Source organism: Aristolochia californica, unplaced genomic scaffold (genome assembly GCF_029961685.1).
Source record: "Aristolochia californica isolate CCGP_79_NKW_82.1479 unplaced genomic scaffold, dmAriCali1.0.hap1 SCAF_1, whole genome shotgun sequence".
In the NCBI taxonomy this organism is placed as follows: domain Eukaryota; kingdom Viridiplantae; phylum Streptophyta; class Magnoliopsida; order Piperales; family Aristolochiaceae; genus Aristolochia; species Aristolochia californica.
This window is the reverse complement of record NW_027181770.1, coordinates 58,972,714-58,995,995: the sequence shown is the minus strand read 5'-3', so window position 1 is coordinate 58,995,995 and position 23,282 is coordinate 58,972,714. Positions and strand designations below refer to the sequence as shown.

Here is a 23,282-nt window from a genome sequence, read left to right as displayed (position 1 = left end):
TTGATGCGGAGATTGATTGGCAATATATTATGACCATGAGCACCATTTCTTAAACCCTACGAGGGGTGCTAGAATGGTAAATTATGGTCGGCCGTAAGATTTTTCTTAAACCCTACATGCATCGGGTTGAGAAATTTATTAGTTTGGAACCCTATAGAAATAACAAAGAAAATTAAATTAAATTAGAATTTGATCATTATTATTCCTAAAAATAGTTAGTGAAAAAGAGAAATTGATCGTTTTCTCATTTTCACTAACTATTTTTAAGAATAATAATGGTTAAATTATTAATTTTTGTTTTGTTTTCTAGGGTTCCTTCTACATGCGTCAGGTTGATAGATTTGTTAGTTTGGAACCCCAATAGAAAATAAATAAATAAATAAGAATCTGACCATTATTATTCCTAAAATAGTTAGTGGAAAAGAGAAATTGATCATTATCTCATTTTCACCAACTATTTTTAAGAATAATAATAATTAAATTCTAGTTATATTTTTCTTTTATTTTCTAGGGTTTCTTAAACCCTATATGCGTCGGGTTGAAAAATTTGTTAGTTTGGAACCCCATAGAAAAAAAAAAGAATTTAACCATTATTTTTTTAAATAATTAACAAAAAAAATAAATTGATCATTACCTCATTTTCACTAACTATTTTTATAAATCATAATTATTAATTTTTTTTCTAGGGTTTCAAACTGAACGTAAGTGGTCCAAAACGAGGAGAGAGAGAAACTACCAACAACCCTGTAAAAGTGAAGAAGAGAGTGATGGGGTATACGTGATATCGATCATAATGCATGGATTCTCATATTCATGAATGGCTGCTCACTCTGACGCATGGGAGCGTCGGAGAAGTGCATCGATTGGATTCATCAAGCCAAGAGTCCACGCACTGCTTTATGATTTTGTCTATACTTTCGCAACCCTACCATCAGATATTGTACCTATTTTACTCATCTCCTCTCCCACTTAAAACAAAAAAGGAAAAAAAAAAATCTTACTCAGAGCTTTCAATGGCAATGTCCGTTTGGAAAAAAGTAGCTTCCCTTCACACGCACTTTTATTCCCGGAAGAGACTTCATATCTTTCTTTTCTTTTCTTTTTCTTTCTTCTCTTTCTGTTCGTCATCGTTCCATCATCGATACCATCATCACCCTCGACACCTATCCTATACGAGAAAACCATCCTACTCTCTTCTTCTTTCATTTAGATATATATATATCCAGAGAGAAGAGAGAGAAGCAGCAGAAGGGCGAATGACAGTGCATGTGAAGTCATGAGTAAAAATGTCAGTGATGGCATGTGAGAGTCAGGGGAAGAGAAAAGGCATCTGGGTGGATGGTCGTGAATCCATGCATGAGCATGTTTTCTTGTGTGGCTGTCAGGTTTCTGTGTTCTTCCCTCTCTCTGCTCCTCTGCTTTAAATCTGCTATTTTCAGAACTCAAACCGCCCCAAGTCCTAAATCCATCTGGGTTTACGTTATTCAATTCAACTCGGTCACAACATTAAAATCCCATTTGAGTAATTGATCGACGATAGAAGTAGTATTGATTAGCTCTTCCCATTTGCCTTCCTCTTTCTTCTTTCTACACCCAAACGTGGAAAGCAGAATTGACAAACAAAGCCAAGAGAGAAAGAAGTATTGCCGACGGCTAATACTGGTGAGTGATTACATCTCTATCGTGGGGAAGAAAAGAGAGAAATGAAGTGTAAAGAGGCAAGTGGGTAGTTGCTTAGAACTGGGTCCCAACATCTCGTCTTCCCACCTAAACTCGATTTCATCTGGATTACAAGCATGATGAGTTCTTTTACACAGTTCTATCTTCCCAAGTAATATAAGCAATTTTTATTTTTTTAATCCTGACTTGATGTAAAACTATTCTAATATGTTACATCAATCACACGCAGACACGCCCTTATCACTTTTGAGGCACGCATTTAACTTTGATTGGTTATCGAAAATGGAAATTTCAATTATCTGGGTCAGTGGGATCGGATTTATTTTGCATCATTTGGCACGTAACTAAGTCGTGCCGCACAAAGATGAGGCCAAATGTAAAACTCAACCATGAAACCTGTAAGTAGACTGTGTTAATGCAGTTCAGTGAGAAATACAGAAAGAAAGAAAACAACTACACAGTGATGGCTGCTATTATGAACACACAAACCATAATGCACGTCAAATGTGAATACAACTTTAGTTCCTCTTTGAAAACACCCACACACATTTTTGCAAAGGTCTAGGGTTTATCCCATGAAGTCTTTCACTATTATGTGAATGAGTAGGTCGTCCAATAGAGAGAGCTTTTTCCCAATCAATGGCACAATGAAATGGGTACGTTACCTTGATATTGCCTTTTCATGTAACAGTGCCAAAACCCTGCCATGAACCGGCATTTATATTCGTCATCCAAGTGCCCGAGTGACGCCATTTGAACGGATTTCAAACACTGAGGGTCCTGCCCTTGGGCAAACCAGTGAATCCATGGTGAGGACTCAATTTCGGTTTCTCGTTGTCGAAATGCCGACATCTTTGTGGGGCTCCAGAAAGGCAAGCAGGTTGCAGTTCCAGGAGTTCATGAAGTGGAGAATTCGTCATTGAAGCATAGGCATGACACACTAATGTCTAAGAAGCTTGCACCATTGCGAATCGTTTTCTAATTCTTTGGGGGGAAATCACTGTCCTCTCCTTCTTTCCCTTTGTCGCAGAGCTGCTCATGAAGGAACAAAAGCACAGTTTACTTTAACGCAATGGGAATGATGGAGGAAAAGATTGCCTTGCTACTTAAGGGAACACAGCTCCCCACAGATCTGAGAGATTAAAGTCAGGAATCTAAAGGCACTTTGGATGCACTGAATGAAGAAGATGAAGTGGGGGATTTGTCTTCTGCTCAAGTAATTTGCTTGTCATGGAGAAAAGAATAAGTAACAGTGGGATTCAAGCGCATGTTTGTACAAACTTTTAGAACTCACTTTTCTTCTCCATTACAAATCTAACTTGTTCAAGCTCATAAACCAGAAAAGCTGATCTGTCTCTCTCGTGTGTGTCACCATCTCTTTCCCCTACATATATTACCAGTCACCTCAGGTCCTCAACCACTATCAGATATGGAGTCAGAGCCGGTTATCATGCTTCTCTGCAATATGATTAATGAGAGAAGATTGAACGGACCACATGCAACATGCCACTGATCAAAATATCCTATGTGAGGATATGCCCATGATATTGCTGACTTTGGCATTATGAATATCACTAACAACATTGCTCGCCTTTTTTACTAGCAAAGTCATAACATTCTCTTTAGTGGTGGGGCTGCCCTCAATATTTTTTTTTTTCTCACACGCCATTCACGGGGTGGGGACCCCAGTAATGGTTTTCTAATCAAAAGGGAAGTAAACGCAGTTAGACGTAAATTGTATTATGCATGGCACACAATTTGAAATTACCTCTTTTTGTTTTATTATTGTTTTTTTCTCCATTCAAATCATTGTTTGGGTAATATTAATTTTGTAAGAAAACGAATTTTTATCATACATCACATCATGAAATTCATAATCAGAATATAAACGGAAGCATGAACGCTTACCTCCGGCCATCAAATTCCAGAAGTTACAGAAAAGGTCTCGTCTATTCAGAACCTCCTCAATGGAGAAGTCAAAATTGTCTCTGCCAGACCAGATCCGTATTTCATATACCCCTATTTTACCATCAAAAGAGGGAGTAGTTATAACTGCATATTATCCCTACATCTAAAAGAATAATGAGTCAACTGTTAACAAATTTATCTATATTGATGATATGCATGATATCAAGGTACTCGTTGATTAATGTCTCGACTCCTCTGGTGATTTATGAGATGCATGAGACATGGATAAATTAGTCACGATTTACATGGAAATTGCTTTTTTATTTTATTCGTCCATCATCGAACAATAATTGATAGAAGACATCAATGGGGCCCATTTCTAAAAATCTTTAAAAATTCACTAAAATTAGTCATCCAAATCTCATCTTACATGATCGATCATGGCGAGCACTCTTGGAATTCCCCATAATCTCCTCTATTATCACTAATAATGAAACCAAGTTCCCACCCAAATCCTCTCTTACGCGCTTTATTAATACTATTCGACTTGACCCACTCTATGTAACGTGAAGATGATACTTGATTAGAATCTAATCTTAACTTAATTTCCTCCCCCTTTAAGATTAATTCATAAAAATGGATTAAATTAGGGGAATATTCATCGGTGGGGGCCCATCTATAAAATTAGGGAAAAGAACGTTAGGGTTCGTTAGGTCTCTGGACGAGGTCTGAGGCTGTCTGGGAATGATGACCGTGTGTATTGTTACGCATAATTCAATAAAAAAACATTAAACACAATCGGGGTGAATTAAAAATCGAGGGGGGGTGTTAGAAACAATTTAATAAACTATTCGTACCGGAAAAATAAATAATAAAGAAACGGGGGACTAATGATGGTAGGAATGGAAGAAAAAAAAAAAAAAAAAAAGTGGGGAAGTGGGGAAGTGGGGCCCACCAAAAGGACCCATGACAGTCGTTTCGCACGCGTTGTCAGGTGGGACCCACTCCCGCTTCTCCACCCATGCAAGCGTGGAATTCCATGGCCAGGCGCTGTCGGGAATTTTCCCTGCGTACGTACGCATCGTGCGCCGCCGCGCTTAGCCTGCGCACCTGGGATTAGAAAATAAAAGGAAACACAGAGAATTGGAGTGGGTCTCGAGTCGTGAGAGCAGTGAAGGGATCAGCAGAGGGACTGGTTGATGATTAATTTGATTGCAGCCACCTTAATCTGCATCCACCAGCAGGAGAGAGAAAAAGGAAGTAAAAAACTGAACTTTTGGGCTTACAAGTTGACTAAGGTTCATGTAAAGAAGCAGGTATCTTTTGAATTATGAAATGATAACTCTGGATTTGGACCCCTCCACCACCATGGGGATTTTCAATTTTCAATTTTCAATTTTCAATTTTCAACAACTAGAAAGGGTTGATGATGGACTTTAAATTGATCCAAACTTTTGCCCAAAGAGCTAACCTGCTAAAAAGGTGGGTTTCAAGGTCAAATGGAGTGTAATTACAAGGAGAGCAAAGATACTTGGGAAAAAGCAGAAGTGGAGGAAAAAAACAAATCTGTCGAGAACAATCTGTATAGTTGGGAATGATGAGGTTGTTTTGACAGTGAGTGGGAAACAGAAAAAGAGGAAAAGAATGGAATATTTGGGGGCAGTGGCATGCATGGTGCCTGCATGTTTTTCCCTTTCCCTTAGTTTCTTTTAACTTCATTCCCTTTTCTTTAATCCTTTCTCTTCACTTCTAACTGTTGGAAGCAGAGAACAGGAGAGTGACAGAGGCATGAAATGAATATATTAGTGTAGACGTGAAGAAGGGGGAGGGGGAGGGGACCCCCTTTTGGCAGCCATGGAAGGGCAAGTGAAGGAAAAAGTAAGGACCCTTTTCATGGGTTTCTCTTCTGTCCTCTCTGAATCGCTGTCTTAGTCATTCCACTTCCGAGCAAAGGTGCTTGTAATAATAAAAATACTAAAATATTTTAATGTATCAGTATCATGTTGGTCGCTTCAATTGTCATTCTGCTTGGAAAAGCCATGCCAGGGGTACCCAAGCAGCCCCACGTTGAGTAGCTCACTTCCATTTTCTTTAAGATCAAACAGACTCGACTTGGGTCTCTTTCACAACACTGGAAACTCTTTCTCAAATGCTTCTCTCAGCATGACATGGGGAAGACGAGTTTGTCAAAGACTTTTCTTCTTGATCACCTTTGGGTCTTATCAGTCGTCAACAAGGAAAAAAATAAGCAGTTTTGGGCGTCCTTGTGTTAATTTTCTTCTTATGCTACTTGTTTTACTGTTAATGATAACTAAGAAAAGAGTCATCACAACAGAAAAAAAAACAGACGAAGCAAACTTTCTGCTCTTCAAAAGTTCAGAAATTACTTCTGATGATCCATCTACCTTAACTCCGTTTTGGGTTTGGTTTTTAAGTCTTCTGCTTCCTTTGGTCATGAATATAACATTCATAGACAAATAAATCTGTTGAAATTCTTTCAGCTATTTTGAACTTCTGAAAATCAATCCAACATGTCCATTTAGAAAATAAGTTTTTGCTCCAGTTTCGATATGTAAGTCTATGCTCTAATTGGTGATCTAAGTAGGTTGTGTTTTTTTTTTTTATTTTAAACTTTGTTTCATCCAAAATTGACAGGGCAGAAAATCCATTTCCTCTTTGTGAAACTAATAATCTCCATAGAATCGACATTTGTGATTTTTTTTCTGGGCAACTTATAATTCTTTCTGATATTTTATTTCAGAGACCTATCTTCAGCCCTCCTTTCCACCATTTACACTTCCTTTTCTACTTTCACCCTGGCTTCATCATTTAGTCAAGCATGACATAGAAACAGTTTTTGAAGTGAAAGCTCTCCATAAAATTCAATTTCAAGTCCTCCAGAAGTTATCCTTTTTCTAATATGGAGCTTTTCTGAAACAAATTCTTAGTCTCTTGCACACACATATATCTTTAACCCCTTTTTTACCTTTTGAACTTTTTCTTTTCTGCTCTCACCCTGCCTTTTCTCTAACCTAGATTTACCATTCAGTCAAGCATGACATAAACACATCTTCGAAGTTGAAAAATCTCCTGAAAATTCAATCTCCTGTCTACTGACTTCTCTAACTTACAACAGAACTACAATTCAAAAAGTTTCTGATAATTAGTGTCTTCCTTGGGTGTAACAATCCAGACATTAATTACTACTTCATGACCAGCAAAACCAAGCACTTGACAAAAACTTTGATTTGTTATGCAAGAAGCTGAAAGTTTTTTTGTCAAAAGCAGCCTATCATTTTTTTTCAGAACATCAATAGTCCAACCTGTAAGGATTATGGACACCACCTATCTCCACATTGGTATGATATTGTCCACTTTGGGCCTAAACCCTCATGGATTTGTTTTTGGGTTTTAACTCCAAAAAGCCTCATACCAATAGAGATAGTGTCCACACTTATATATCCAATATCCTCCCCACTTCTAACCAATGTGGGACTTTGGTCGTATACCCAACACAACCTGCTCACAATTCATCAAGAGGTTTGTCAAAAAGGCGACTACTATTTTTATTCCATTCAGCACCATAAAAGTGCCTTGGAGATTGTGTAAACCAGAACTTTATTCTCTATCCATATATGAAACCATACAGTTTAGAACAAGTTGGAGTTCTATAATTTTCATGTTATTCTATTTTCTTATGATGGCATAAGTGATTGTTTTCTCCTTGAGATGTCTAGGTTTTTTATTGTCCAAAACATCTCAAAAAATGAGATGCCCACGCTTGTTATGGATCAAAATTTTTAGTGACTGAATAGATTGTATGAACTAAGAGCAATTGAGGCCCATTAAGAAGCCGGTATTGGGCTGAGGTTTTTCCTGTTTTTAATGAAGGAGGTGATTTATAAAACGGAGGTCGAACACTGAACTCACGGTTGCGTTGAACATAGTTTCTTGATAGGTATTTCAGTTCAATGCTTCTTCCTTGAAGAGAAATTAAAGGCGATAGTCGAAACATTGTTTCTGTGCAGCAAAACTTTCAAGCTCTGTAATGGATTCTAGAAACGTTGGCGGGCCAGTGTAGCCACAAATTCTCACACAGGATGTTCATTCCCTATTGGGGGAAGGCATCTCCTTGAATGCCGAACGAAGGTGGTGGGCCTCAAATTAGATCGCGAAGGGATCCGTGGATGTGCTCTATTGGATAGATAGTGTACTTTGGATTCTTCTTGGACGTGTCTTGGTACCAACACGGTGAAGAGGAGTTGATATGGATAGAGCAAACTCTCGAGACAGGTGGTACTCCATGTAAGGCGTGTGTTTCCAACACATTGGAGTGGAAAATCTGGGTTGGTAGAGAGTGGACGGATGAATGATTGTTTGAGGGGAGACTCGATGGTCATTTGTTCGAGGGGAGGATTGTTGGGTATACGACCAAAAGTCCCACATTAGCTAGAAGTGGAGAGGATCTTGGATATATAAGTGTGGACACTATCTCCATTGGTATGAGACCTTTTGGGGTTAAAGTCCAAAAACAAATCCATGAGGGCTTAGGCCCAAAGTGGACAATATCATACCAATGTGGAGATAAGTGGTGTCCATAATCCTTACAAATAGTATTAGAGCTATGCACGATAGTTAGCCATGGTGGATGGGATCCTCTGAATGCCAAACGAAGGTGGTGGGCCTCGAATTAAATCATGAAGGGATCCGTGGATGTGCTCTATTGGACAGGTGGTGTGCTCTGTATTCTTCATGGACGTGTCTTGGAACCAACACGGTAAAGAGGAGTTGATCTGGATAAAACAAACTTTCGAGACAGGTGGTACTCCAAGTAAGGCGTGTGCTTCTAACGCATTGGAGTGGAAAACCCGGGTTGGTAGAGAGTGGACGGATAAATGATTGTTTGAGGGGAGGCTCGGTGGTCATTTGTTCGAGGGGAGGATTGTTGGGTATACGACTAAAGTCCTACACTGGCTAGAAGTGGGGAGGATCTTGGATATATATACGTGTAAACACTATCTCCATTGGTATGAAGCCTTTTGGGGGTAGCCCAATAGCAAACCCATGAGGGCTTAAGCCTAAAATGGATAATTTGTAAGGAATATGGACACCTACCTATCTCTACATTGGTATGATATTGTTCACTTTGGGCCTAAACCCTCATGGGTTTGCTCTTGGGCTTTAACTCCAAAAGGCCACATACCAATGGAGATAATATCCGCACTTATATATCCAAAATCCTTCCCACATCTAACTAATGTGGGACTTGGTCATATACCCAACAATCCTCTCCTCGAACAAAGGAGCCTCCCCTCAAACAATCATCTATCTGTCCACTCTCTACCAACCCAGATTTTTCTCTTTAATGCGTTTGAAGCACACGCCTTACATGGAGTACCACCTGTCTCGAGTGCATGCTCTGTCCAGATCAACTCTTCTTCACCGTGTTGGTACCAAAACATGTCCATGAAGAATCCGGAGCACACCACCTGTCCAATAGAGCTCATCCACAGATCTCATCGTGATCTAATCGAGGCCCACTACCTTCGTTCGACATTCAGAGGATTTATCCACCCTGGCGAACTTGGGGCATAACTCTGATACCATTTACAAGGATTATGGATACCTACCTATCTCCATATTGGTATGATATTGTCTACTTTGGGCCTAAGCTCTCATTGATTTGCTTTTGGGCTTTAACCCCAAAAGTTTCATACCAATAGAAATAGTGTCCACACTTATATATCTAAGATCCTCCCTACTTCTAACCAATGTGGGATTTTGGTGATATACCCAACACAACCTGCTCACAATTCTCTCACATTTGAGAGTTAAGAACAAAAAAATCATATTTTTGGGTTGACACAAAAACAAAACCTCATAAAGAATTATGGAGAGAAAAAATAGATGTTATGCATGAATATTACAATGGCTGTAGAAGTTTGACCATCAACCATTTTCCATGTGAATAGTAACTCAGAAATAATATCAACCCATATCTCAGACAATTTAGGTAGATGCCAATGCATGCAATCCTGATTCTCAAATTGCCACAACATCTTACTTTCCTAACTAAACAGCTAGGTGAGCATATTTTCTGAACTAGCTCAAATGGGTCAGATCAAATGGCTTAGTACTTGTACCCTCTAATGCCTGCCAGATTAGATGGTTTACTTCTATTGCTTCCTTGCTCACTCCTCTATTATTGGGTCAAACCACATGTTGAGCTGCCCAAATATAGATGAAAACACAAACTAATTGAAAAAAAACATCACCAAGAAGAACAAATTGGCTTTTCAATGAAGACTATCTGGCATAAAAAGCTTGAACCTGGCTTTCGTCAACAGGTTTGTCAAACAGGCAAATGCCATTTTAATTCCATTTAGCACCATAAAAGTGCCTTGGAGATTGTGTAAACCAGAACTTGAGGGTCCCAGGAGGAACTCCTCTATTCATATATGAAACCATACAGTTTAGAACAAGTTGGAGTTCTATAATTTTCATGTTATTCTATTTTCCTATGATGGCATAAGTGGTCGTTTTTTACTGTCCAAAACATCTCTGAAAATGAGATGCCCACTCTTGTGATGGATCAAAATCTTTAGTGACTGAATAGATTGTATGGGCCAAGAGCAATTGAGGCCCATTAATAAGCAGGTATTGGGTTGAGGTTTTTGTGTTAATATTGGTTAATGAAATCTATGCTTTGTACAACTTTGCAAACCACATGCTTCTTATAGAGTGAAATTTTTTTATTTAAGGCAGTTCAGAAAAGAAAAAAAGCATTCTATTGGGACTAGTGATGGCTATTGCTTTTAGGGTACTATTTCCTTTACTGCAATGGAAACAACTACGGATCAAAGAAATAAAAAACGAAGAAGAAGAAAACAAAATATTTTGGTCATACCAACTGCAAGAAATGCAGTGATATGGTGTGGTTGGTAGCAATTCACAGGCAGCTTTGTGAAAGTTTAGAAAAAGATTTCATTTATATCTCTTTCTTTAGAGTGGATATCAGAATCAGTATGAAATTACAATTTGATTTAATTTTTAAAAAGTACTATTTTTCAAAATTATTTTAGGACATATGCCACATTACATAAAAGAATTGGAATGAAATTACCCTTTATTTTATATTTAAAAAAAATATTAGCTCATGTTAATTAGAAAATCCTCGAGTGTGGAAAGGTGAACATAATTCTAAATATGACACTCTTGAAATTCTAAATCTTAAAAAAAATTGTCCTAGAAAATATTCTTGAAGAGGAAATTGTTATGGTTAAATTATTGAACTTCGTTTAAATATGGGTTAAAGCCCAGATGAGTATGGAGAAGGCCCACATGTCTAAGAGGAGTGGCATGATAGTAAATAAAGTGTCATATTATAAAAATAATAAAAAGGTATAATTAGTCGAGGAGAACATGTCCATTTACATATTTTTTCGTGTAAAACTTGTAACCCTAAAAACATTATAAATACATCTTCTAAAAAACTATAAATATTATTGGTTTTGGGTAAAACATCTAGTCTTTCTCTCCCTATTCTCAATTCGTCCTACCTCTCTTGTAGCCTAAAACTCTCTCCCGGCGGTCGGATAATTCTTTCTGTGTCGGCGGAACTTTCAAGCTCTGTAATGGATTCTACAGGCCCGCCACCTGTGCAGCCACAGATTCTCACACAGGATGCTCATTCCTTATTGGGGGAAGGCATCTCCTTGGTGCTTTCTAGATGGACCGCTCTTCAGATGGCTATCGAAAATGAGTGGGGCGGCAGAGATTCTCGCCAGAAGTCTGATCAGCTCGCGTCCGACATTCTCAGCTGGTTCGCTCAGACCAAAGGTAGCGTCTTCTGTCACTGATTTTCGTGTTTTTTTTTTTTTACTTTTTACTTGTCTATGCATATGTTAGTCCGTGAATAGTGGAGACGAGTTGTGTTACTGCTCTGTCAGTTTCATGGATGGAGCTGGGAACGTTGAAGCTAGATTAAATTACTGCAAGCTAGATTAAATTACTGCAAATTGCCCATCTGATTTTTGGCTGTTTTTGCTTGCCTGCGTGTTTCAGTAGTTTGTGAAGTACTTTATTGGATAGGAAGAAGTCCATACTTGTAAAGACAATATGTTGTGGAACTTTCTTGTGTTTGAAGTTCTGTGATAGCCGTCTTTCTATAACATGGAGAAACAAGCTAAGATGCAAGTGGAATAAACTTCGATATGCATATGGTCTTCTCCGGCCTCTGCTTAGTAATAAGCTAAACAAACCATTTTCATGTACAATATCAGAACCTTAATTTTGGCGGCAATTAGGTTTTTACCATTAGAGATGCTTTACTGACTAAACACCATTAAACACCATTTGCTTTGTAACAGTATCATGTTGATGTGAATGTGTATGTCAGAATTTTAATTTATTGTTTTTTTTTTTCAGAGACACATTATATTGATGATCTAGAGAATATTTTGGACGAGAGCATGGTACTTTCTTTCCATACTGAAATTGAAGATGGTAGTGTAGAAGAGGTATCTGTTTTAACCGTAGATTTAGTTTTTCTACTCTTTATCTGTCTAATTTTGGGTCTGGTTCCTATGTTCTTCTGTTTATCAGCATTTCTGTAGTCAAATTGCAGCAAGTTGAAGATTATAAGCATGACTGTGGCAAATACTCTTGTTTTATTTGTGATATTATTTGTTTCTGTCTATTTATTCAACATTCAATGAAACTTCATTACTAGCAAGTTTAAGATTTCTCTTTCGGCTGTGAGGTTTTCATCTTTTAAATCTCTAAGCAAAACTTTTCAGAGATATGTCACCATAAAATTCTCTAATTGAGGGATTTAATCGCTCCTTACCTGGGTGATGGCTTGTTAGAATGGCTTCAAGTTGGTCTCATGATGAGCTTGTACTGCCAGTCGAGGAAGAGAGCAACTGCTACACTTCTTTTATATCCTGATTTCAGTATGTTATTTATGTGCAGGAATGTCAATGAGCTAAGCTGAACAAACTTGGACATATCTGTTTTCACATTGGATCCAATTTGACCTAAATTTGTTTATTTAAAAAATAAATCTTCACCAAGCTTCAGTTGTATTTGAATTTGAAACTTTGACCTTAAGCTGGAACTGAAGTTATCAAGCATGAGTCAGGCATCAACTAATTTCAAGATTTTCTTTCAGTTTGGTTGGGGCTCAACCTGACTAAATTATGTGTCTGTTACATATAGTTCGTTAAATTTATGCCTAAAAGCAGTTGAGGGACGATTCATAATACATACTTGGGCTTTATTCTAGAATTTACTTTAATTTGGCTAGGGCTAAGCTTGCTACTTTATGTGCCTAAGACAAATCTATGTAGTTATATTTACGTATAAAAGCAGTTTTGGAGATTATTTGTAGAAGCATATCTAATTCTTTTCAGCTAAACATGGAAATTGTGTTAGTATTAATTGTTATGATAATTTGAGTTGATGCTGAACTTCTCACTAACCAAGATGGAATTCAATCAAGTCAAACCTTGTTTATCATGACCGTGGCTTGCTAAGGAGCCATCAGTAGCAGGTCCACTGCTGGTCTCTTGGAAAAAGGAATTAGGCGCAAAATAATCTAGTTTGTGAACTAGGCTGGCATGGTTATGATTTTATAAGGACTTGAGTGGATACTGAACTGCTTGCAGACCAAGATGGAATTCATTCAAGTTAAACCATGTTTATCATGAGCTTGGCTTGTAAAGCCAGATCCACACTAGGCTTGTTGGGAGGGATGAAATGGGCACAAATGTGCAGCTGGGCTAGTTTGTAAACAGGTTGTCTTGTTTGCACTCCTAGCCGTGCATTGTGTGTATCTTGCACTGGCACAGTTCCCTTAACTTCCCACCCTAACTTTGATTTTTCTATTTGGAATGTCATAGACTGGCGTAGTACTATCAGGTTCTCATTTACATAAATTCACCATTATCTGGACTTGCCTGAAAATTTTCTCATGTTCTTATTTTTATGGCTTCTAATCAGATAGCGGAAAGGTTGATGATAATGCATGAAGACTGTCTTCAAGGAAATTTTGAGTTCATTGAAAAGCTAAGGAACTCAAGTCCTGTAAATGCCGTTTCTCTAAGCAGACAGGTAACCTTTTATTTGTTCCTCTTAGACTGGAAACATTTTTCTTTGCTTCAGTGCAGTGATTGAGAGAGACACAGAGAGATGTATATGTTCTTCTCAATCTTATACCATTGCATATGGTCTGGTTGTTTTAGGTCGTTGACGAGAGTTCAGACGAAGAGGAGTCAGCAATGGCAATTGATTTACCAAAACCCCGGCTGCCCATGGTGAAGCCAAATCCTAAAACAAAAGATATGGCTGTAGATGAACCTGAGAGTAAGGGACCAGAGGATGCAGATGATGGATGGACTGTCGTTCCCTCTAAACGAAATAGGGGCAAAAAATCAGGTTGAGAGCTCTAAGATTTGAGCTAGATTTTTTTGTGTTATATACTGGTAATGAAATCTATGCTTTGTACAACTCTGCAAACCACATGCTTCTGATAGAGTGAAATCTTTTTATTTAAGGGAGTTTAGAAAAGAAAAAAACATTCTGTTGGGACTAGTGATGGCTATTGCTTTTAGGGTACTATTTCCTTTACCTGCAATGGAAACAACTACCGGTCAAAGAAATAAAAAAGAAGAAGAAGCAGGAAACAAAATATTTTGGTCATACCAACTGCAAGAAATGCAGTGATATGGTGTGGTTGGTAGCAATTCACTGGCAGCTTTGTGAAAGTTTAGAAAAGGATTTCATTTATATCTCTTTCTTTAGAGTGGATATCAGCATCAGTATGAAATTAAAATTTGCTTTAATTTTTAAAAAGTACTATTATTCAAAATTATTTTAGGACATATGCCACATTAAATAAAAGAATTGGAATGAAAATACCCTTCATGTTATATTTAAAAAATATTAGCTCATCTTAATTACAAAATCCTCTAGTGTGGAAATGTGACAATAATTTGTCTTAGAAAATATTCTTGAAGAGGAAATTGTTAGGGTTAAATTGTTGAACTATGTTTAAAGATGGGCTCAAGCCCACACGAGTATGGAGAAGGCCCACATGTCTAAGAGGAGTGGCATAATAGTAAATAAAGTGTTATATCATAAAAATGATAAAATGGTATAATTAGTTGAGGAGAATATGTCTACTTATATATTTTTTCATGAAAAACTTGTAACCCTAAAGACATTATAAACATTGTAACATCCTCTAAAAAACTATAAATAGAGGGTATTGGTTTAGGGTAAAGCATCAAGTCTTTCTCCCCCTTCTCTCAATTCGTCCAAGCTCTCTTATAGCCTAAAACTCTCTTCCTTTTCTCTCTTTCTCCCCTTCTTACTCGAATTCCTTCTTTTCTTTTCTCCCTCTCTTATTTTACTTGAGGTTCTAATTATGGGGTCCTAAATTCAACAAACTTCAAGTTGAAATGAGATAAATTGATGAAAAAAAAGGTTGAGCACTTAATTGGATGGAATTTGAATAAAAAAATAAAATATTGAGTTTCTTTCGGCCTTTTAGTATATTAGCATGCACTTAATTTGCATAGAATACCAAATGTGAATCATCGCGCATTGTATAAAGCATCATCTGTTGACCCATCAATCACATATGCAGAATTTACTAATAAATTTTAAAAAACATTAATTTGTAAGAAATGATATTTTAAAAAACATTAATTTTTTGTAATTAAAAGAAATTTAAAAAACAATTAGTCAAGTATACAAAAGAAGTCGATCACTTTGAGGACATTAGATGAAAAAATGGAGACTTGACATATAAAATTTAAAAAGGAGTCAGACCCCTTAGAAAAAAGTTGACCCCTTAGGTAGGATTTTAATGCTTGTTCTTTCCAAGCTCAGATCTGTTTTATACAATAAAATTTTTTAAGTTACCTACTATTTTATACAATAGAAAATTTTAAACATATTTTTTAGAAATTTTGGTATAGTTTTGATAAATGACAAAACATCATTTTAAGCCATAACAATTATTTATTAAATGTTGTGGAGTTTTCTATTTAACTAAATTAAACTCAAACCAAATGAACAAAAACTTTTGCCACAATGAACTTCAAGCTTCCTAAGCGAGGGCACACATTTGGTGAGTTTGTGTCTCCAAAGCTGAAAAGGAAGTCAAGTTTGATAGTTTTCTTCATTGAGCTAAGTATTTTAATGTTTGTGCTTTTATACTTTTGTTTGAATAATTAGAGGTCTAATTCCTAAACGTGTGCCAAAAGATCATATTTTATACAACATTTTTCTTCTTTAGTGCTTGTTTGATTGACTTCTACTTAGAATTGGTTTTGTAGCCCTTTGTTCGAGGATTTTATTTTCAAATCTTATTATACATTCTAGCATGTTGCTAAAGGGACACACTAACCTAAACCCTTAAAGTGATTTCTAGCAGCTCACTAAGTTACACAAGTCTAGATCCATATAGGGGTTTTTAACCGCCCAGTGGTCAGACTAGATTAGACCTACAAAGGGATATTCAACATTTTCTACCTATACAATGCACAACACAGAATATAACTTCCCAACTTTTACTGCTTAGTAACAACGACTTTTCTCAACAATTTGAGTAAGGAAAGTCTTACCTACTCAAGGTTTGACCTACTTGCAAAAATTACTTGCTTACAATATAGCCTAGTATAAATTGCTCCTAAAAAGGTGGATCTTAACAATCAAAGCACTAACCAATATGTAAACTAATTCATATCTACCTAATGTAATCAATAGCTTAAAAATAGTCCTTAATCACTTGATTTAAAAATATAGTCATCTTAAAATAATCTCCAATGACTTGATCTCGGGTGAAGATGAAGCAGGAAGGCATATGGATCTTCGGTTTTGATGTGCCTTAAAGAAGAACGACAAAGTCGATATTCCTTTTTGCCAGAGCGAGAGATCTTGATTAGATCTCTGGGTTATTCACCCGCTTTGATTCCATGATGAAAGATGAAACGAAGAATTCCCTTTTGTTTTTTTCATATCACTTTGCTTTCATTTACAAAGTATTTATAGCATAATACATGAAGACTAATTCATGGAGAAAGGTTGTTTCCTCATGGACGATTTATGGAAGAAGGAAACCATTCCTTGATTTCTTCTATTTGAAGACTCAAGCCACCATAAACTGATAGTTGAGTTCACACCAACAATAATTACTAGTCACAACTGGTTTGGATTGATGTGCTCACTCGACTTTATGGTTTGTTCATGAATCTCTCAGCTGAGCTTGATTCTTTCTATGTGAACATCATAGAAGAGCACCTTTATCCGAAGAGAACAAACCCAGAACAAGAAACATTCAGTCTGGTAGCAGCTCACTAAGTTACACAAATTCTAGATCCATATAGGGGTTTTTAACCGCCCACTGGACACACTAGACTAGACTTACAAAGGGATATTCAACATTTTCTACCTACACAATGCCATATGCCTTACACAACACCGAATATAACTTCCCAACTCTTACTGCTTAGCAACAACAACTTTTCTCAATAATTTGAGTAAGGACAATCTTACCTATTCAAGGTTTGACCCAATTGCAAAGATTACTTGCTTACAATATAGCCTGGTATAAATTGCCCCTAAAAAGGTGGATCTTAACAATCAAAGCACAAACCAATATGTAAACTAATTCATATCTACCTAATGTAATCAATAACTTAAAAAATCGTCCTTAATCACTTGATTTAAAAATATAGTCATCTTAAAATAATTTCCAATGACTTGATCTCGGGTGAAGCTCCAATCCTAATGCTGGATGTAGGGCACACTCCGTCTTTTGTAGATAGTGTGTCTATAGGCATTGCTCTAAAGTGTCCACTAATGTGTCCCTCCATAGGACAACGACTCTCAAGTGGTAGGAGTAATAAAAACCATTACAAGGGGGGGGGGGGGGGGGGTAGTGGGGACACCGACCCTCATGGTATCCCAACCGTGATATTTTTTAGAGATAAATTTATCATGGTGTCCCAATCCGGGCACTGACTCTCATGGTGTCCCAACCATGATATTTTTTAGAGTCAAATTAATTATGGTATGAGAAAAAGAACTGAGGCCAACTTTTCTTCAACAATAATGTCCCCAAAGAGACATACTAGCTGCAACTGAATATAACACGACCATCTTCCAACTCAGATAACACGAACCAAAATAATAAACCTTGTAGAAGGACCCATGAAATAATCATAATCCAATATAAATATTTTTTCTTAGACGCATAAGCTTCATATTTTGTGCTTCTCCTTTCTTGAATATTTTCGTCACATAAACTTATCCACAATATATGGAATAAAATACCTCTTTCTTGTACTTTTTGTACTTCTCCCCCTCAAGCTGGGAAGTAATGGCAGTGATCCCAACTTGAACCAAATATCATAGATGCAACAATAAGCCCAAATAACATAGATAAAGTAATAAACCCTTAAACCAGGGAGAAGTGAGATATTTTCCTGATATAGCAACTCAAACAGTGACGCGAAACAAAGGGCATAAATTCGGATTTTTCAATACAACAGAATACCAACATGACCTTTGATTCTTCCAAAGCGCATATATCTTTAAATATAAATCAGATTGGCATGAAACTTTCTCTTTATGAAAATAGACTTAAATACCTTTCATATAAGTATAACTTCTCTTCATAAAATATAATTATAAGAAGATAAATAATCTGATATATTTCGGTCTCTTTCATTTGGCTGAACTAAGTACTGTTTCTACTTTTTTTTTCCAGAATGACCATTGAATCTTCCAAGAACAATATCTCCTTATAAAAAATTCATACCGAGAATTGGTTGAATAGGTAAGAAAATAGACGTACATATATTGCTTTTGATATATAGTTCTCCAAATAAAGTCTCTTTCTTGATAGCATAAAATACCTCAAAAGTTGAAGATTTCTACTGTTGCTCGAACCCTTTTGCAATTTGACCTTTGCTGCTTCAAATATCGATTTATCTTTGTAGATAACTCAGATAAAAAAATGGTTGAATAGGTAAAAGAATAGACTTACAGATATTTTTTCATATAAAGTTTAGTTCTTGATAGCATAAAATACCTCAGAAGCTGACGATTGCAGCTGCTGTTCAAACCTTTTTGCAATTTGACCTTCGATCATTCAAATATCGATATCTCTCCGTAGATAACTCCGATTAGAAAAAAATCATTTTTCTTTGGAATGTAGACTCAAATATCTTTCCGTCAATATATAATTTGCAATATGAAAATCTCAGTATAGAGGTGAAAAATGCAAAGAAATCTACGAGTGTAAGGACTGAAAAAAATAACTACAAACCTAGACTTAGGGTTTAGGGTTTAGAGAAAAGAATCTCATTATCTCTGTGGGTTGACCAAGTCAACTCACAAAACCTGCTCTGATACCATGTTGAATTTATGGAAAAGAGAAATACTTAATTAATTTAATTAATTTCTCATTATAATTAGAGTACACGAATCTCTATTTATAATAGAGGAATGTAGAAGAGTCAAATTACAATAAAACTATCGTTGTCCCAATTACACACAAACTCTAACACTTAAAGATAAGTCCTAGCATAATTAAATAACTCAATATAGATAAAAGACAAATATAACTCAAATTAGAACTCTTCTAGGACATGACCATAAGATAAAGATGTCTTTGTGAGTCCTTCTTGATCTTCCAACTTATGTGATAAGTATACTAACTTGTGGTAATCATGGGGGTCCCACTTCTTATGTGCTTGGGCCCATCTTGTGGGTCTTCCTTGGTCGTGTGACCCATCTTATAATACTCTTAGATATGTGGGTATTCCTTGGTTGTGTGGGCTTGGGCCTATCTTCCAACAAGTGCTTAATCACTTGATTTAAAAATATAGTCATCTTAAAATAATCTCCAATGACTTGATCTCGGGTGAAGATGAAACAGGAAGGCATATGGATCTTCGACTTTGATGTGCTTTCAAGAAGAACGACAATGTCGATATGCCTTTTTGCCAGAGCGAGAGATCTTGATCAGATCTCTGGGTTATTCACCCGCTCTGATTCCACGATGAACCGAAGAATTCCCTTTTTTTTTTCATTTAACTTTGCTTTCATTTACAGAGTATTTATAGCACAATACATGAAGAGTAATTCATAGAGAAAGGCTGTTTCATCATGGACGATTTGTGGAAGAAGGAAACCATTCCTTGATTTCTTCTATTTGAAGACTCAAGCCACCATAAACTGATAGTTGAGTTCACGTCAACAATAATTACTAGTCACAACTAGTTTGGATTGATGTGCTCACTCGACTTTATAGCTTGTTCACGAATCTCTCAGCTGAGCTTGATTCTTTCTATGTGAACATCAGAGAAGAGCACCTTTATCCGAAGAGAACAAACCTAGAACAAGAAACATTCAGTCTAGTAGGGAAACCCCAAACCATTCTTGTGAAAGTTTCCAATAACAGGAACTCAAATCTCAATTTTATGTTCTTTGCTTCAAAGAAGAGTAGTTTACTGGGGGGGTCGTCCCCCAAATGGATTTTTGAAGATCAAGTTCATGTCCAACATGAAGATCATCTTCGCACTTGGTGTTAGTGTTGACGATTTCATGTGCACTAGAAAACAATATCCAGTGTTAGTGCCCCAACATGAGAAAAACATAAAAATTAAGAGAATCCCTAAACCCTTACAGTACACTTAATTACAACATAATCCTTAAACCATATATTAGGTAAAACAACCATTATTACTACACGAATAAGTTATTTAATGTATAATTAAATATATTAATATATGTATTAATTGAATTAGATATTTTATTGTGCATTAATATGGTAATTACCTGAGCCAATGAAATATGCACATGATTAATTACAAATAATAAATAAATAACGTTATAAATAACAAAAACGAAAGTAATACGTTGAGTTATTAATTTATTAATAACATATGATATACTTTAACCTAAAAATAAATAATTTAAGAGAAAAAATTGATCTAATCATAACTTTAACACACTATATATTTGTACATAATATATTTTATGTATTATTAATTAATAATATATTATCAAAAAATTTAAAACCATTGGTCTAATTAACTATAGCAATCGGATAATTATGCCAAAATAATTTATCAAATATTTATTTTAACAATATTTTAATTATGACTATTAAATCACTATTTTAATATAGTAATTATAAAATAAATATATTAAATAAATAAAAATAATTACTTTTATAAATAAAATTTATAAATTAATGATTTTTATGATGATAGTTTATTTTTCCTAACTTAGGAAAAATTAAACCATCGTCGTCTTCATTAGCGGCGAGCTAGCGGGCAACAACGACGGCGACGGCGGCGCTCCGGCGGTATGCCAGGAGGGAGGCCGAGAAGCTCTGCAACAGATGCTCGACCTCCCGTGCTCTGCCACGGAGGTCGAGAGGGAGGATGACCGAGGGGGGGGGGGGGGGGGGGTGTGTAGGTGGTGGGAGGAGAAGAGAGGAACGCTGAGAGAGAAGAGAAGCCGTCGTTGAGGGAGAAGGATCCTCCCTCCCTCTCGACCTCCGTCGCAGAGCCTCTCTATTTCCCGTACTCTACAACAGAGGTTGAGAGAGAGACCGGAGAGGGACGGTGGAGACGAGAGAGGGAGCAGAGAGCTCAGGGTTTAAGGAGACGAGAGAGGGGTGCGCCAAAGAGAGCCCCGCGCGTGAGTCATGTACATGATTCTCAAAATCGGCAGAAAACACTTTCCACCGTTTACTCTTGGGACATGAACTCCTGAGTCATGGATAATCATGTACATGATATGAAGTTTGGCACTCCCTAACAACATCAGGACATGAACTGAGTAATGTACATGAAGATCATGTCCTGAGTCACGTTGACTAACCCCCCCAAGAAGGAAATCTGTTCAAGCCAAGTGTAGAATCGATCAAAATAACATCACATATCTTACTAAGCTTACTCAAATAACATATAACAATAGATAGATTTTATTCATCTAAACATATATTCTCAAATCTCAACAGATTAAAAGCAAATGATAGTCTTTTCAACTGAAACTTGTTTTTTTCTGTTCATCCCACTACCTAACTGTAAATCTTAACAGGAACGAGCCTCAGAGGAGTCTTTCTCTGCACCGTTATGCCATAACATTCTTCCATGCTGAAGTCCTTCCTCGTTCCATCAGGCAATTCCCAGTCAAAGCTGTAGAGAAGATTTGCCAGAGCAAGCTCCACTGTCCTCAAACCGAAATTCACCCCCGGACAGCCTCTGCGACCTGCGCCGAACGGTAAAAGCTGAAATTCTGGCCCTCTGTAGTCGATATCCACGTTCTTGAACCTTTCTGGCATGAATTTTTCTGGGTTCTCCCAGGAATCGGGATCCAAAGAGACGGCTAACACGTTGACGATTACTGTGGTTTTTGGGAAGATGTCGTAGCCGTTAATTTGACAGTGCCACTGGTTTTCTCTAGGGATCAGAAACGGCCCTGGCGGGTGCAGTCTCAGCGTCTCCTTCACGATGAAGTGAAGGTACTGGAGGTGGGGGAGATGGGTTTCTTCCACCTTCCCTTTAGATCCGACGACTCTTCGGATTTCCTCCTGCACTTTCTTCATGGCAGAGGGTTTTCTCATCAGTTCTGCCATCGCCCACACCACTGTAGTACCGCTAGTATCCGTCCCACCAACCAGAAGATTCTGAAAAGTTTGGTGAATTAAATCTCAGAAAACATGGAACTGGTTCAAGAGTTTGTACGTTCTGGGAACATGATCAGAATTTAATTTTACCATGAGGATTCCCTTGACATGATCTCTGGTAAGATTGAGTTCATTCACGATCCTCAGCAACACATCGACGAAATCTTCATTGTCTGGTTTGGCTCTGTTGGGATCAAGGTGCTCGTTGATGACTTTTTCGTAGAAATAATCCATGTCAACAAAGTTCTTCTGCAGCCGACCTCGAAGACCAGTGACTGCATCAATCCACCCCAGCCAGGGCAGCACATCTGAAACATAGAACTCACCCATAAGCGTCTGAGTCTCATGGAAAGCTCGGTAAAATCTCCTCTGCTCCTCTTCGTCTTCCCATCTGAAGCTCTCACCAAAAATAGCTCTAGAGATCAAATCATTGGTGAAAATCTTCACTATTTCAGTCAAATTCACAGATTTTACCGAAGAAGAAGATTCAGATATGGAACTTATCATTCTGCCGACAAGTTCATCCCACAGAAACCGGAAGAACTGGACTTTTTTCACACTGAGAAGTTCGAGGAGACAGACCTTTCGCAGTTCCCTCCAGTCACGGCCGTACGGTGTAAAGGCCATGTCGTGGAGATTGTAGGTTAGTCTCTTCTGAGATAAAACCATAGATCTGTCGCAAAATTGAAGGTCATGGGACTTCATAACCTCTCTAGCCATGCGAGCAGATGAAGCTACTACAGCGTGAACTTGGCCGAGCTTGAGATACATGAGTGGCCCATGTTTTTTGGAGAGCAACCAAAGAGAGCGGTGCGGAAGGTTTTTGGAAAGCTGGTGAAGATTTCCGATTAATGGAAGCTGGTTTGGACCTGGTGGGTGCTTGCCTCTTTTTGTTCTGTTACTGAACATACGGAACCGAAGCACGAGAAGAAGGCCAACCAGTAGCAGAAAAGGCAGCCATGAAAACTGGTTGAATAGA

The 23,282-nt window shown here is 37.3% G+C and overlaps 2 protein-coding genes across 2 annotated transcripts; one reads left to right on the top strand and one right to left on the bottom strand.

Annotated features, from left to right (window-relative positions):
- Window positions 1-11,121: 11,121 nt before the first annotated feature.
- Window positions 11,122-14,326, top strand: LOC137963654 (uncharacterized). The gene is made up of 4 exons (XM_068810813.1): window positions 11,122-11,427; window positions 12,016-12,107; window positions 13,591-13,701; window positions 13,833-14,326. Exons 1-4 carry the CDS (start codon window positions 11,223-11,225, stop codon window positions 14,028-14,030), a joined length of 606 nt encoding a protein of 201 aa, XP_068666914.1. The 5' UTR covers window positions 11,122-11,222; the 3' UTR covers window positions 14,031-14,326.
- A 7,299-nt stretch (window positions 14,327-21,625) lies between these two features.
- On the bottom strand, window positions 21,626-23,282 carry LOC137963645 (cytochrome P450 71A1-like). Its single transcript, XM_068810801.1, has 2 exons — window positions 22,394-23,282; window positions 21,626-22,303 (listed from the first exon to the last, which is right to left on the bottom strand). The coding sequence occupies exons 1-2, from the start codon at window positions 23,210-23,212 to the stop codon at window positions 21,695-21,697; spliced, it is 1,428 nt and encodes a 475-aa protein (XP_068666902.1). The 5' UTR covers window positions 23,213-23,282; the 3' UTR covers window positions 21,626-21,694.